The 15,325-nt window shown below is 36.8% G+C and overlaps 1 protein-coding gene across 3 annotated transcripts in view; it reads right to left on the reverse strand.

The window, feature by feature from the left end:
* Nucleotides 1-3,570: 3,570 nt before the first annotated feature.
* STXBP3 (syntaxin binding protein 3) overlaps nucleotides 3,571-15,325 on the reverse strand; it is a 54,312-nt gene continuing 42,557 nt past the window's right edge. Inside the window, exons 17-19 of one of the 3 annotated variants that reach the window (XM_027536332.1) lie at nucleotides 13,388-13,473; nucleotides 5,125-5,273; nucleotides 3,571-4,297 (exon numbers count right to left, since the gene is read on the reverse strand). In XM_027536332.1, the coding sequence (XP_027392133.1) occupies nucleotides 4,203-4,297; nucleotides 5,125-5,273; nucleotides 13,388-13,473 (330 nt within the window). In that variant the 3' untranslated portion in view covers nucleotides 3,571-4,202. The other 2 variants (XM_027536334.1, XM_027536333.1) reach the window with 2 other exon arrangements.

Consider the following 15,325-nt stretch of genomic DNA (forward strand, 5'->3'; position numbering starts at 1 on the left):
AAATAGGAATATATATTTATATTTAATAACCAAAATGTTGCTTTGGTAGTAGAACTTTTACTGTGGGAGGAAAACATTTCTTGTTCCTTTGATTTTAAAAGAAATCCTCTTGTATCCTGAAGGGACTCACAAAGGGTACAAATACCTATAGCAGAACTGAGTTATGGAAGCATCACAAGTTAACAAACACACCACCAGGATCTGGCCCGCTTGGATTTAGCTCAAATTCAAGAATTTTTGTGAACTGCTGTTTTTATTTAATTTTTGTGAGTATGACTGAATGATATGAATCCACTACACTTTATAAACCAAGTACATCTCAACAGGAAGCAAAAATGTGCTTCATAGATTGTGAGTCAATCATTTCAGTTAGGAGCAACAACAAAAGTGTTTTTCAGGGTCTTTGTACCAGAATCTGCAAAAAAAAAAAAATCCCCAAATCTGGGTGGGGAATCAGTTTATATTCGGAATTTATGTGTAATGACCTTACATCTTCAAATTCAGTAAGAAATTCAAGAAACAAAGGGGTCTCTCCAACTCTAAGTCTAAAATGCATATGAAACGTAGGCCTACAGGATCTCTTATCAGAGTGACAGGACACAGGGACCACTGCGGTCTGAAGTGACTGGATGGACCAGCGTTTGCTGTCATCACACTCTTAGTTCCGTTTGTCACAGGGCATTGGATTAGTGTGGATCTGTTCCATACACGTACTAACCCTGGACAGATAGCTAGCAAGGCATATTGAAGATCTCAGATAAAATGCAGACACCAAAAGATTAGCCTTCTCACTGGCAGTGTACTGTTCTCACGCTCAGCATTCAAAGAAAGCTGTTTATTAGACTGGTGGTTGCCAAGGCAGAGGGGGTTGGAGGAGGGACAGAGTGTTGGGACTGGTAGATATAAGCTTTTATGTAAAGCATGGATGAACAACAAAGTCCTACTGTATAGCACAGAGAACGATATTCACTATCCAAAAGAAGTGTACGTGTATGCACAATTGAATCATTTTGCTGTACAACACCACTAACACATTGTAAATCAACTATACTTCAATTAAAAAAAAACAAAAGTTTATTAATGTCAAACCTTTCCTCTCCACATACACATGTCATCCAGGTTAAATTATATAAACTTTTTGTACCTTAGCTTTCCTAAGCTTTAAAATGGAGATGATAATAGTGCCTATTTTCAAAGGATTAAATGAGAAGATTAAATGATGTAATATAAGCACTTAAAAACTGCCTCACATATAAAAGCATTTGCACATTCTTTTATTAGCATTACTTAGTAAAATAGCAAGTTCTGAAATTAATATGTCAAAACAGTAACTTTCCTATATATAAAAAAATTCTGTCTGAAAAACATGATAGAAGATCCAACTTATGTGGAACCATGAAAAATACTATGGTGATATGCAATACCTGTATAAAGAAAATAATGATTCTTAAGGTCGTATTTTCCCTGAATCAACCTATAAGTTCACTATGAACCTAATGAAAATATCAAAATAACTTTTGATATTAACAAAATGATGCTAAAGTTCACTTTTAAAAAATGCAATACCCAGAGAATTTCTGAAAAAAATAATGCTAATTCTGGTATGGGTGGAATAGAGATTATGTCTACCTATTAACACAACCTGAATTAAAATAGGGAGGGACTTCCCTGGTGGCCCACTGGTAGGACGCCACACTCCCAATGCAGGGAGCGGAGGTCTGATCCCTGGTCGGGAAACTATATCCCACATGCCCCAGCTAAGAGTTTGCATGCTCCAACCAAAACTCCCCATGCAGCACAAAGTTCAAAGATCCTGTGTGCCGCGACTAAGACCCAGCACAGCCAAATAAATAATGGTGATTAATAAATTAGAGGGACTTCCCGGGGGCCCAGTGATTGGGACTTTACTTTCCAGTGCAGGGGTGCAGGTTGGATCCCTGGTTGGGGAGCTGGGATCCCACATGCCTTGCAGCCAAAAGGCCACAACAGAACTGAAGCAGTGTTGTAAAACATTAAAAAAAGACTTTAAAAAAGCGGTCCACATTTAAAAAAAAAAATCTCTAAAACAGGGAATAAACTGGAAGATTGGGATTGACATATATATTCTACTAAATATAAAATGGATAACTAATAAGGACCTACTGAATAGCACAGCGAACTCTGACTTAGATGGGAAAAGAAGCTAAAGAGTGGACAGACGTATATGTATAACTGATTTCATTTTCCTGCACACTTGAAACTAACACAGCATTGTAAATCAACTATACTCCAATAGAAATTTTAAAATATAAAATAGAAGAAAATAAACTATAAATCAATAAAAAAGAATGTAGAAACAGGCCAAAATTCAAACTTAGTTTATGAGCAAGGTATTTCAGATTAATTGGGTAAAGAGGGATTGTCCAATAAAATTTGGTACGGTATCTATTTAGAAAGAAATAAAAATGGATCTTTGTTAAATACTGTATCAGTTAGGGTTCTCTGAAGGAATAGAAACTCCTCTAGATATTTTAAGAAGAGAGTGTTTTAATATAGAGAATTTAGTCCTTAAAAATCATGGGAAAAGCTGCAGGGGAAGAAACTTGGGACTCTATTTTTAGTCTCATGTCATATCACAATCTGACCCAGGGAATAGGAAGGTAGTGCCACCAGCTGCCTCATTGCCATGAGGCAGGTGACAGACACTAAAGCGTGCAGTCTGGTTGCTACAAACAACTGAAGGTAGGAACTTACTTGTCCACTGGCACAGCTACAGCAGATGGCCTCTGCCTCCTTTCTACCTTCAAAACCCCGACCAAATGCAAATATAAAGACAAGCAGAATCTAACCTGTTCAGAACCCCGCTTACCTTTTGAGTCTGAAAAACTTCCTTTTTAGCTTTTCATCCCTTGTTATATGGAATGGGGAGGCATGGCACATAATGCCAAATGCTAAGAGACAATATCTAGCATACATTCTCATATTAAAATCAGTTTCGGCAGGATGGTGAGAGTTACCTATGAAAAATAAAATGAACCCATCAAAACGCTCTAGAAGATCAATGGGTGAATTTACAACCTTAGGTGCAAAGATAGCTCTAAGTACAATACAAATTTGGAGGCCATAAAGGAAAAGTGATAGCTTTATCTAAATAAAAATTTTAAATGGTGGTATCAGTATTTTAAATGCACTAACATTTTGACAGCTATGTCCTCACTAGAAATTTACATTAAAGAAATATTTGTGTAAGTTTGCAAAGGTATGTACCCAAACAATGCAGCATTATTTGTAAGAGCAAAATTCTTTAGATAAGTGATATATAAAATTAGGGTCCATTATATGACAGAACATGACGAGGCCAGGTAAAAGGAGAGATCGGGAATGGAGAGGAGAGGTTCCCTTTGTTGTAACACATGTACACCCATATCGTCACATTATTCAACCTTATGCAAAGACTACATCATTATCATCTAAGTCAAAAGGAGTTACCTTGGTGGAAAGATTAGGATACATTCTTTTCCTTCTTTGTAATTCTCTTAGAAATTTAAAGTTTCCCAATGTTCCCATCCTCCCCCCAAAAAACAAAGATAATTTTTGTAAGTATGTATTTATTTTCTTAAAATGTTCATGATTATTTGTTTGATAATTTAAACATTCCAAAATTATATAAAATTGTGTTTTTTAGAAATATCTGGCAAGACAGTAAATGCTGTAAAATATTGCAATTAATGATTGAATTACTTTACATATAAAAGAAGTTATGAATTTCAGTTGAAAGAAAAACTGCACTTTTAGGAAATCATTCTATTATACATATAAATTTACAGTTTTCACTTTTATAATCTTTTCATTTAAAATTGTTTCCCCAAAAACTATATTCCAGCATAAGACAGACAAGTATCTAATAAGTAATTAGTATGTACACAGGTAGGCTGTGAAAAATTAACCACAACTATAATATATTCTGTTCCAAAGCTCAAAACATTTCCTTTTAGAAAGCATTTTAACATTTCTTCTCATCATCCACAAAGCAGCAATAATATTTAAATTAAAAATGGCAAATCCAATGATATGTAATCATAAACAGTCCCTTAAGAAACACATCTGAAAGTCATTATTCCTTAAAATATTTACAGTTTAAATTACATGAGAGCAACAATGTCTTGATCTATTTTAGTTGAACAAATTAATAAGAATCTCTAAATTGCTCCCCACCCAAAATGTTATTCATCTTTAGTAAAGGAGACTTTATCCTTGGGCTTATTCAGCATCTTTATATCATCCAACAGTTTTCTGGGTGTTAAAATATGCGTGGATCCTGGAAGAGGAAAAGATAAATCTTCAGAGGCCAGCAGTCAAATCAATTTTCCCTGGCTAACTATATTGCCTTGTCCTTCAAATATACAAAGTGCAGTAGCTTGGGGCAGCTTAACAAAATTTCTGTAGGCTGCCTTCCTAAACTACAATATTTTAATCCTTCCTCTTCACTAAGCATGCTCAGTAATCCACAAACAATGCCCACTACTATATTTTGTACTGTAGTTACCACTTTGTACTATATATTGATATACTGAAGAGCAAAATCAGAGGTTAGCCTGTCCCCCTGACAGAACAGCAAGAGTCACTGTGAATTCAGTCACAGAGAACTGTTAAGCAGAACCACAGAATGAAGCTTGATGTACAAATGCGGCATCTCCACACGTCAGGAGAGTCTAGGTATCAGTGGCTTTGACTGAAATTCTTAAAACTAAATTCCATACAGGCTCGGCCAACGTCAGGTCCACAGCCACAAGAAGTTTCAAAATATTTCTGTAGTAGAAATAAATGTTTCAAAAAGTATTTAATCATGAAAGCAAGAAAAGGATAGGATGAAATATTTTAAAGGATATATTTAATTATATTTAAAGAATGCAATATTCCTGAAACTCATTCTCTCAAAATCAAAATTGTAATTTTAAAAAATCATCAAAAGGTCAACCAGGAAAAAACTGGTACATCAGATAAAACACACTGATTCAAAAAATATTTTTTTACACTCAACAATTTAGTTCTAAATGTAAATTACAAGATAAAGTTTTACATATATATTTTTGCATCTAAGAGTTTGTTTTAAAAAAATAGACAAAAGGAAAACACAAGTCTTACCAATAATAACTTCACAGGACTTATGTGCCTGAGAAACTTCATAAGCACAACGCATTTCAGAGTATGTAATCCCTCCAATCACAAAAACAATCAGCTTAGATCCATTTTTTCGATCCTCTAAATAATTAGTTCTGGGTTTTTGCCGAGCACTAAAAAAATAAACACAAACACGTTAAAAATATTTCCAAAGCCATACTGTTTGTAGTCTTTAAAAGAGCCTAACTCAGGCAAACTCAAATTTGGCACCAACTGCACTGATTTTCGGAGAAGGCAATGCACCCCACTCCAGTACTCTTGCCTGGAAAATCCCATGGACGGAGGAGCCTGGTGGGTTGCAGTCCATGGGGTCGATAAGAGTTGGACACGACTGAGCGACTTCACTTTCACTTTTCACTTTCATGAATTGGAGAAGGAAATGGCAACCCACTCCAGTGTTCTTGCCTGGAGAATCCCAGGGACAGGGGAGCCTGGTGGGCTGCCGTCTATGGGGTCGCACAGAGTGGGACACGACAGAAGTGACTTAGCAGCAGCAGCAGCAGCACTGATTTTAAGAAAATGACTTAACTATGGTATGACTGGAGCACCACGAGCTAGGCAGGAGAGCCCAAGTTCAATTTTGATCTGAGAGAGTTTGGACAAATGACTCATAATCTAGCTTAGCATGTTTACCTATAAAACGGAGCTATGTGTGTGTGTGCTCAGTCATGTCCAACTCTTTGCGATCCCATGCACTACATCCCACCAGGCTCCTCTATCCATGGGATTTTCCAGGCAAGAATATTAGAGTGGGTTGCCATTTCCCTCTCCAGGGGACTTCCCAACCCAGGGATCAAAGCTGTGTCCCCTGTGTCGCCAGCACTGCAGATGGATTTTTTACCTCTGAGCCATCTGGGAAGCCCCAAACAGAGCTAAGGGCCTGTCTTATTTATTTCAGATAAATACATAGTATACCTGGAAAGTCTATGACTTACTGAAGTTAATTAAATAAAAGCAGGGCAGGTTGCATTGAGACAGTAGTAAGAGTTTTAAAGACATAGAGGAGGTGGGGGAAGCCCAGGTACTGATTTGGAGCTAACATGGTATGGCAATGTCCCTTGCTGGAACTCGCTGAAGTACTGAGATATCCAGACAGGAGATATCCAACACATCTGCACGCCTGTGTTCAATGCAGTTTTAGTCACAACAGTCAAGATATAAAAATAACCTAATGTCCATCAATGAACAAATTGACCAAAAAAAAATTGTGTATATATATTGTAGAATATTGTTCATCCTTAAAAAAGAAGCAAATTCTTCCATCTGCAACAACATGAATAAACAGGGAGGAAATTATGCTAAGTAAAATAAGGCAGACTCAGAAAGACTGCATGATCTCACTTATATGTGGAATCTAAAACAGTCAAACTCACAGAAGCACAGAGAAGAATGCTGGTGGTCTGGGAAGGTGGGCAGGGGAAGGGAATGAGACAATGTTGGTCAAAAGGGCACAAAATTCAACCATGCAAGATGAGTAAGTTCTAGAGATCTAATATAGAGCGTGGAGACTATAGTTAACAAAACCACACTGTATATTTGAAATATGCTAAGAGGACAGATTTTAATTAAGTCTTCTTGCCACAAAAAAAGAAAGGAAAGAAGGAAAATGGTAATTATGTGTATGTGGAGGTGATCGATATATTAACTAGCTTGTGGTGATTTCACAATGTATATGTATCAAACATCAAGCTGTATACCTTAAACATATGCAACATTATGAAATCAATTACCTCAATAATGCTGGTTAAAAAAAAGAGCAATGTGGGTTCCAATTCTGATTCTGCTTCTTTTTAATTCTGTATTATTTTTAGCAAGTTACTTAACCTCTCTCTAAACCTCAAGGGTTGTTTTCAAGATTAAATGCAATAATATACAGAAGACACTGTATGGGATACAGTGATACTGGGAAACCACTGAATAAACAGCTGTTATTTCTACCTCCTTCCCCCTTAGAATGCTCTAGATCTGCACTGATCAAGATAGTAGTCAGTAGCCACATGAGGCAATTTGAACTTAACTAAAATTAAAAATTCAGTTTCTCAGTCACACTAGCTACATATCAAGTGCTCAATAGTTATATATGGCTAGTGGTTATAAACAGGACAGTGAAGATAAAGGACATTCCATTATTGTAAGAAAGTTCTATTGGGTAGCACTGCTTTAAATCATAAAAATCACTATATTTGTTCCCATACCCCATGGGTAGAAATTCTGAGCTTTTATTTGAAAACTAAGTATTTTAGAATAAACATTTATGTAATCTATTAAAAATATGTCTAAATTATATATGTGTTCTAGTGAAATAAACCTTCTCCTTTTCCTAGTGTAAGAATAATATCCAATGTATTATCTTATACTCACTTTGGAAACCATATTCTAGATACCTCTAAGACATACAATATAGGATATCATGGTAAACTTTTAATAATGTTCTCAGTCTAGCCTTTTGGATGGTAATTTCCATCTGCCATTGTAAGGAATGACGAGATAATAAACAACAGAAAAAGTAAAGAGATTTAGTAGCTGGTTTTGAAAGGTGAAAGAGGAACAAGACACATTCTTGGTTTCCATACAGAATAAATCAAGGACATACTAAAAGTACAACTGTGGTTTAAAAATGTCCAAAAAAGGCAAGATAAATCTAGAAAGCAAAAGAAAAACCAGTAATATTTGCTCAAAATGATTATGTGATTCGAACAATTTTTAAACTTCTGAATAGCAATTTCAGGACAACAGGATTACATTTAATGTGTTTCATATGTATGTCTAAGACACTGTAATAGTTTTATACTGTGAAAGACACATAAATGATTACATCTCTGTACCCTAGAACTCTCACTCCAGAAACCACCTAGAAGCTCCTGTTAAAATAAGAGCAAACATCTGTTTAAAAGCATAGCTGAAAGATGCACATGCAAAACCTCTCTGAAGGTAACTCTCTCTCGATCCTGGGTACTGAAATAAGCTCAGAATCCAAAACAACAAAGCACATGAGGAAATAAGCAACCGTTAAGTGTCTGTACAAATGAAAAGCAGTAAAATTAGAACCCAAAGAATGTCACATGTTGAATTTAGTAAATTTTAGTATTTATTATTTTAGTAAAAAATAGACTAAGTATGTTGAAAATGATAAAGTAAAACAGAAAGCAAACAAAATGAGGACAAGCATATCGAAAAAGAAACAAGGACAATTTCTTAAAAAAAAGAAAGAAAGAAAGAAGGAAAAGTAAAGTCGATGAACACAGAAACTAAAAAATAAATAAATACAGCTTACTCAGCAGTTTAGGTACAAATTTAAGACAGAACTAAAGAATTGAAAATTAAATCCAAAGAAAATTTTCTAAAATGAAATACAAAAAGTAAAAGAAATATTAAAACTTGAGAGATATTACAAGGCATGAAAATAATGAGATGTTTGAATAAAATAAGAATTTATAAAAGATATGAAACCTAAGATTTTAGGAAATACATTTGAATCCCAATGAAAGAAATAAAAATAAACCCTCAGGTAGACATAGAATGGCACCCCACTCCAGTACTCCTGCCTGGAAAATCCCATGGACAGAGGAGCCTGGAAGGCTGCAGTCCATGGGGTCGCTGAGGGTCAGACATGACTGAGTGACTTCACTTTCACTTTTCACTTTCATGCATTGGAGAAGGAAATGGCAACCCACTCCAGTGTTCTTGCCAGCAGAATCCCAGGAACGGGGGAGCCTGGTGGGCTTCCGTCTATGGGGTCACACAGAGTCGGACACGACTGAAGTGACTTAGCAGCAGCAGCAGCAGACATAGAATAGGGAAATGTACAGAATATCAAAGATAAAAGCAACCAGAGAGAAAAGGCAAATTACCTATATAAAAGTATGACGAAACTGACAGAAAACACCCCACCCCCATACATACACCTTCCCAAGAGCTAAAGTGGAAACCAAGAAACAGCAGAATAACACCTCAGTGTTGCATGAAAATTACCATGAACCTAGAAATTCAAAGCTATCATATAAGAACAATAATAAAGACATTTTCAGACAGACAAAACCATAGAGACCCTACCACCAAGAGACCCACACTGAAGAAATTTCTGAAGGATACACATCAGAAAAGAATATAACTGAGCTCAAAAAAGGGGATGCAAGCAGAAGTGGTACACAACATGACTGGTTAATATACACATACAACTAAGAAAAATAATGGTCACCATTAATTCTGGAAATAAAAAAGACATAAGGTAAACAATAAAGAATTAAGAGAACATTTAAGGAGTACATAGTTTGAATTAAGTTTTCTAAGGCTCTGTACTGTTCATCAAGAGGGCAAAGATACTAATCTCAGACTTTGGTGAGTCAAAGATGTGTACTATAATTCTAAAGATAACTGCTATGAAAGTACAAATAAGCTATGTAACTTCTAAAATAGGAGAAAAGGGAAAAATAAAATTAAATAAAAGGTCCTTAGATCAAGAGAATTACCCTAAAGAAATACTCAAACACACGTAAATGTGTGAGAATGCTCACTGCATATTGTTAGGAAGGATGCTAGTTTTGACCTAGTCTAAATTTCCACTGTGTGGAAAATACATGAATAAACTGTGATAATCATATAAGAATACACCAAACAGCAGTAAAAAACTTTATACATGTATATCAATTTGGGATAAGTATCAAAGGATAATGTTGAGAAATACTTAAAAGCAAGTTGCAGGACTTCCCTGGTGATACAGTGGATAAGAATCTGCCTGCCAATGCAGGGGACACGGGTTTGATCCTTGGACTGGGAAGATCTCACATGCGCAGAGCAACTAAAGCCCATGCACAACTACTGAGCCCGTGCTCTCGAGCTCTTGAGCTGCAACTACTGAAACCCACATGTCACAACTGCTGAGCCTGCGTGCTGCAACTTCAGAAGCCATGAACCTTGAGCCTGTAGCAACACGGGAAGCCCTGCAACGAGAAGCCCGCGTACAACAAAGACCAGCCTCTGCTCACCAAACTAGAAAAAGCCTGTACACAGCAACGAAGACCCAGTGCAACCGTAAATAAATAAATTAATTAATAAAAAAAAAAGTTGCAGGAAGACACAACATGACACCATTTATATTAAGATTAAAAACAAAGATAGCTTGGGGTCATGATAGAGTAAGATGGTCAGAAGGCTGCCCACTAAGAAAACAAGTATAAACCTGGATGAAACTGTGGGGGAAAAAACCATTTCAGATCACTTGGGAAAATGAACCACAGGCAAATGACAAATTAAGAAGAATTTACTCTTTAAAAATGTTAGCTCTCTCTCTCTCTCCCTCTCTTCCTGCTTTTCTCACTTTTCTCTCCCCCTTCCTTTTTCGCTACCCTTCTCTTTCCTTTGTTTCTTTCCCTTTACCCTCTTTCTCTCTTTTTCTTCCCTCCTCCCTCTCTCTTTTTCTAACTTCCTTTCTTCCTTTCTCAATCTTGCTGCATTCCCTGATTCCTTCCTTCTCTGTTCCTCTCTCCTTTGCACTCTTTAGCTTTTTCTCTATCTTTAGATCTTTCTCTATTTTCTTTCTTTTTTTCTTTTTCACTTTTTTCTTTTTATTTTTTTCTCTCTTTTTTTTTTTTTGGCTTGGGTGAGGCCCCCCTGAGGGGGTTTTCTGCAAGGAGCAGGCTCTGTATATTGTGTATGTTTTAAAAGCTCCTTTGTTTAAAAGAAATTTTTTTTTTTTAACCTTTTTCAGCCTTAGGCAATGGTCTGGGAGGCTTTGGATGTAAACTGGGGAATTCTTAGGCCCTGGGAGGTGCAAGCGGAGGTGGGGTACTCGCCTTAAATCAGAAATTGTTGGATACATTTTTAAAGGTTTGTGTAGAGGGGGAGGGGGCTCGTCAGGGTGCCCGGCCGCTGCATCCTGTAAGCCCAAGCCCTCTCCTTCCTCCGGAGGTACAGCACAGTCTCCCTCCTTTTCTTTGTCAATGGCAGAAAATATGATCTGCGCAGGAGGTGGAGACCCACTACCATCCACCGCTATAGCCTCTCCCATAGGCTATCCAACAGCCTCATGAAAAAAAAAAAAAAAAGTTAATATATAGGTAAGAATGGTGGTGGTGACTATGCAACCTTTTGGCCTGAGGTTACATCCAACCTGCACAGTTCTTCCAACTCAGCAAAAACTGTAGCTTTACTGACTTGAAGCTGGCTGAGAGAACCACCAATTCTACTGCCTGAGGTGGAAGACTTGATACAAGGTAGGAAGCAAAGTGAGTACAGAATCCTACAGCTTTGCTAGTTAAAGGCAGACCTGGTTTAAAGACCTGCAGCACTGGTAGCACAAACCTTGGTCCCAGGATGGGACAGGTGGTATATCAGCCAAAATTTAATGGGGAAACCCTGAGACTAAGAAAGCCAAAGAAGACAAAGTCCCCCCACATCCTTAGCGACTGCCAAATTATGCCTGTGCCAGGGTAAGCCAGAGAAAGCCCAAGGAAAAAAATAAGAAAAAAAGAAGGGGGATAGTGGGGAGAAGACTCAAGAACTGACTATGACTTGTAATGCAGTCCTTAACCCACAATCAGATTGATCAGTGGTCAATGGAAGGTTTACAGGCTTGAGGTGTCTAAATACAAGCTCTGCCAAGATAACTGGCTGACCTCTAAACTATTCAGACATAGGGCAACTACTAGGAACCAAGCTAAAAAATTAAATTTAAAATAAAAAAAGCCCTACAATGACATCAGTGGCTACACTGCAAGGGGCATTGATCCCACAGCTTAAAATCTATACAAGTTACTAAAACAAAAAACAACTTAGAGTTGCTGTTACACAAAACAGTGTCTTAAAGGCTTAATTTTCAGCCAAAAATTAGTAGATGTGTAAGAAAACAATAAAGGATGATCCACATGCTGGAAAAAAAACCATCAACAGAAACTGACCCTAAGTGAATCCAGATGTTGGATTTACCAGACTTCAAAGATCCTATTATAAATATGATCAAATAATTAAAGAAAATTATGCTAGCAATATGTTAATCAATGGAGAATTTCAAAAGAGAAATGGAAAGTAAAAACGAAGCAAATGGAAATTCAAAAGGTGATTAGTACAATAATGAAATGAAAAATTGAGTAGATGGGCTCGATAGCAGATTTGAGATGTCAGATTAAAGAATCAAAGAACTGAAGATGGATCAATAGATATTAGCATATCTGAAGAACAGAAAGAAGAAAGATGGAAGAAAGGTAAACAGAGCCTCAGTGACCCATAAGACAAAGTCAAACGTTCCAACATCTGGGTGATGGACTTTCAAAAGCAGATGAGGGAGAAAGAAGTGGGCAGAAAAAATGTCAAGAAACAGCAACTGAAAACCTCTGAAATTTTGATGAGAACAATTAACTTGTAAATCCAAGAAAATTCAACTAATCCCAGGAAGAACAAACACAACAAGAACTCCACTTGGGCACACAACAGTTAAACTGCTAAAAGCCAAAGACCAGTAGAAAAATCCTACAAAACAGAACTCTATATACATTGTTTAGAATACAAATATATGTAGAAAATGTCTGAAGATATATAGATCAATGATAAACAGCAAATTCAAGATAGTGAAGAAGGGAGAATAATAAAAATCAGAGAGTGATATATAGGAAGCTTGAACTGTACTTAAAATGATTCATTTGTTAATCTGGGCACCAAGTATAGGGTATGCATTATAATACTCTCTACAGCTTTCTGAATGCTTCAAATATTTTCTCACCAAAAGTCATCAAAAAGGATTTTGTCATCTGCTAATGTGAAGGAAAAAAAAAAGATAAGGGGAGAAACTCTTCTCTAGTTTCATGAAAATATTTTTTATAATAAAGCACATTTTCATATTGCCTCTCTGTGTGTATGTGTGCATGTGTGTCTGTATGTCAGTCGTTCAGTCGTGTCCGGCTCTTTGTGACCCCATGGACTTTTCTGTCCATGGAATTTTCCTGGCAAGAATATTGGAGTGAGTTACCATTTCCTACTCCAGGGGATCTTCCCAACCAGGGATCAAACCCAAGTCTCTTACACTGGCAGGAGGATTCTTTACCACTGTGCCACCTGGGAAGCCCCATTGCTTATCTGGATTCATTAAGACAGTTACAGTTACAGAAAAACTACCTTTTAAGTGACTACATGCTTCAAGGAGAGTTATCAATATAGGAATATCTGTGTACCATTTCAATTATTAGTCTGCAATATCACAGTGAAAATTTCACTGACTTTCATTTACAGATTTTACCTTACAGCTCCTGAGCCATTCCAGACTGCTGGGCACTGGGAACAATATGGCCACTCTTTTGAATCTAATCTGTTATCAATGGCATCCTAGGGAAGATAAGAAATCCATCAAGAAGATACTATAAACTCCAATATTTTGTTTGTTTTACATAAAACTCAAAACTTGTATTTACAATTAAAGACCACAAGGATACATATTTAATAAAATAAGGTTAGCCCTCTTTTTGAAACTCACAAATCTTATTTGCTACAAAATTAATGCAATTATTAAACCAATATTTATTGCATGCCTACATTTCTTATTTAGAGGGTTACCACTTTGGTGTAAAAATCCCAGGTACTTTATCAGGGTCTTTATCTCGAGAATGCTAGGGGTTTGTAAATACCATCTTAACCCTGACAGACTTCTTAGGCTACCAGAGTCCAGGCCTTGCCTTTCATAGCTGAAGTCGTTCAGTCGTGTCCAACTCTTTGCGACCCCATGGACAATAGCCTACCAGGCTCCTTCGTCCATGGGATTTTCCAGGCAAGAATACTGGAGTGGGTTGCCATTTCCTCCTCCAGGAGATCTTCCCGATGCAGGGACTGAACCTCGGTCTCCTGCATTGTAGGCAGACACCTTACCGTCTGAGCCACCAGTGAAGTCTTTGCCCTTCACAGTGACAGCTTTAAAACAAAACATGCATCCTGGCCTAGGTGTATTCAAGACTATCTGATGAGATGGAAGAAGCTTTCTTTTTCATTTAAAAATGTTTCCTTCTTTTTACGGTTAACATCTTACGATATTTATGTGTATGTATATAATACACACATAGTGTTTGATCAGTACAGCATTTATATAGCTTATAAATAAATGTATAGTGTTTTAATCAGTACAGCACTTACACAGTTTATAAACAGCCACATACTGTAGGCTCCTGGTCACATTTATTATGAGAAAGTATACGTAATTAAAAGTTTGAAGACCACCGATTTAGAACACCGCAGCTTTAGAACATGGTTGCACAAACAGTAACAATAAGTAGGAATGGACACAAGGTCCTCTGTAGTCCTGCTGCTGCTGCTGCTAAGTCGTTTCAGTCATGTCCAACTCTGTGCGACCCCATAGACTGCAGCCCACCAGGCTCCCCTGTCCCTGGGATTCTCCAGGCAAGAACGCTGGAGTGGGTTGCCATTTCCTTCTCCAATGCATGAAAGTGAAAAGTGAAAGTGAAGTCGCTCAGTCGTGTCTGACTCTTAGAGACCCCATGGACTGCAGCCACCAGGCTCTTCCATCCATGGGATTTTCCAGGCAAGAGTACTGAAGTGGGGTACCATCGCCTTCTCTGTCCGTAGTCCTAGAGTATTTCAATAAGACTGCAAGATGTGAAGAATCAAAGCTTCAGGAGAACCCCAAAGGCCTTAGGTTGCTACTATAGTAAAGTGGAGTTTTTGAATTTAACATGTAAATCCTTGTTAAAAGGTTTGAGAAGGTCAATTCTTATTTTTAAAATACTATCAATAGCAAAGAAAAACTCCTTAGTTCCACATTCTTGTTACAGATCAGGAAAAAAAAAATCTTACATTGCAGGGAAAAGTCTAAACTCTGAAATCTTCATCTTAAATCAAGCATGTGTAAATGACATAGAATTAGTCAAGCAAAACAGAAAAATCATGGGATAAACTGTACACAATTTCCAAAGGAAAGTAGAAATTAATGTTTAATAAGTTAAAGGCAAATTGGAATAAATAGAACTATCTGATTATGACTTTATTGAGCTCATAATGCAATTATTAGTTCATTTTCTAATTTCCTATAATTGAAAATTATTTTCTAAAAGCAAACAGTACTAAAAGAATCAGGCATCTGTCGATTATAAAAGCAAACGATAGTGAGGTTTACATTTTAATCACAAATCCATTTATAAGAATATTGGAATTTAACACTCTAATAGTGATC

This window comes from Bos indicus x Bos taurus, chromosome 3, assembly GCF_003369695.1.
Source record: "Bos indicus x Bos taurus breed Angus x Brahman F1 hybrid chromosome 3, Bos_hybrid_MaternalHap_v2.0, whole genome shotgun sequence".
NCBI classification, from domain to species: domain Eukaryota; kingdom Metazoa; phylum Chordata; class Mammalia; order Artiodactyla; family Bovidae; genus Bos; species Bos indicus x Bos taurus.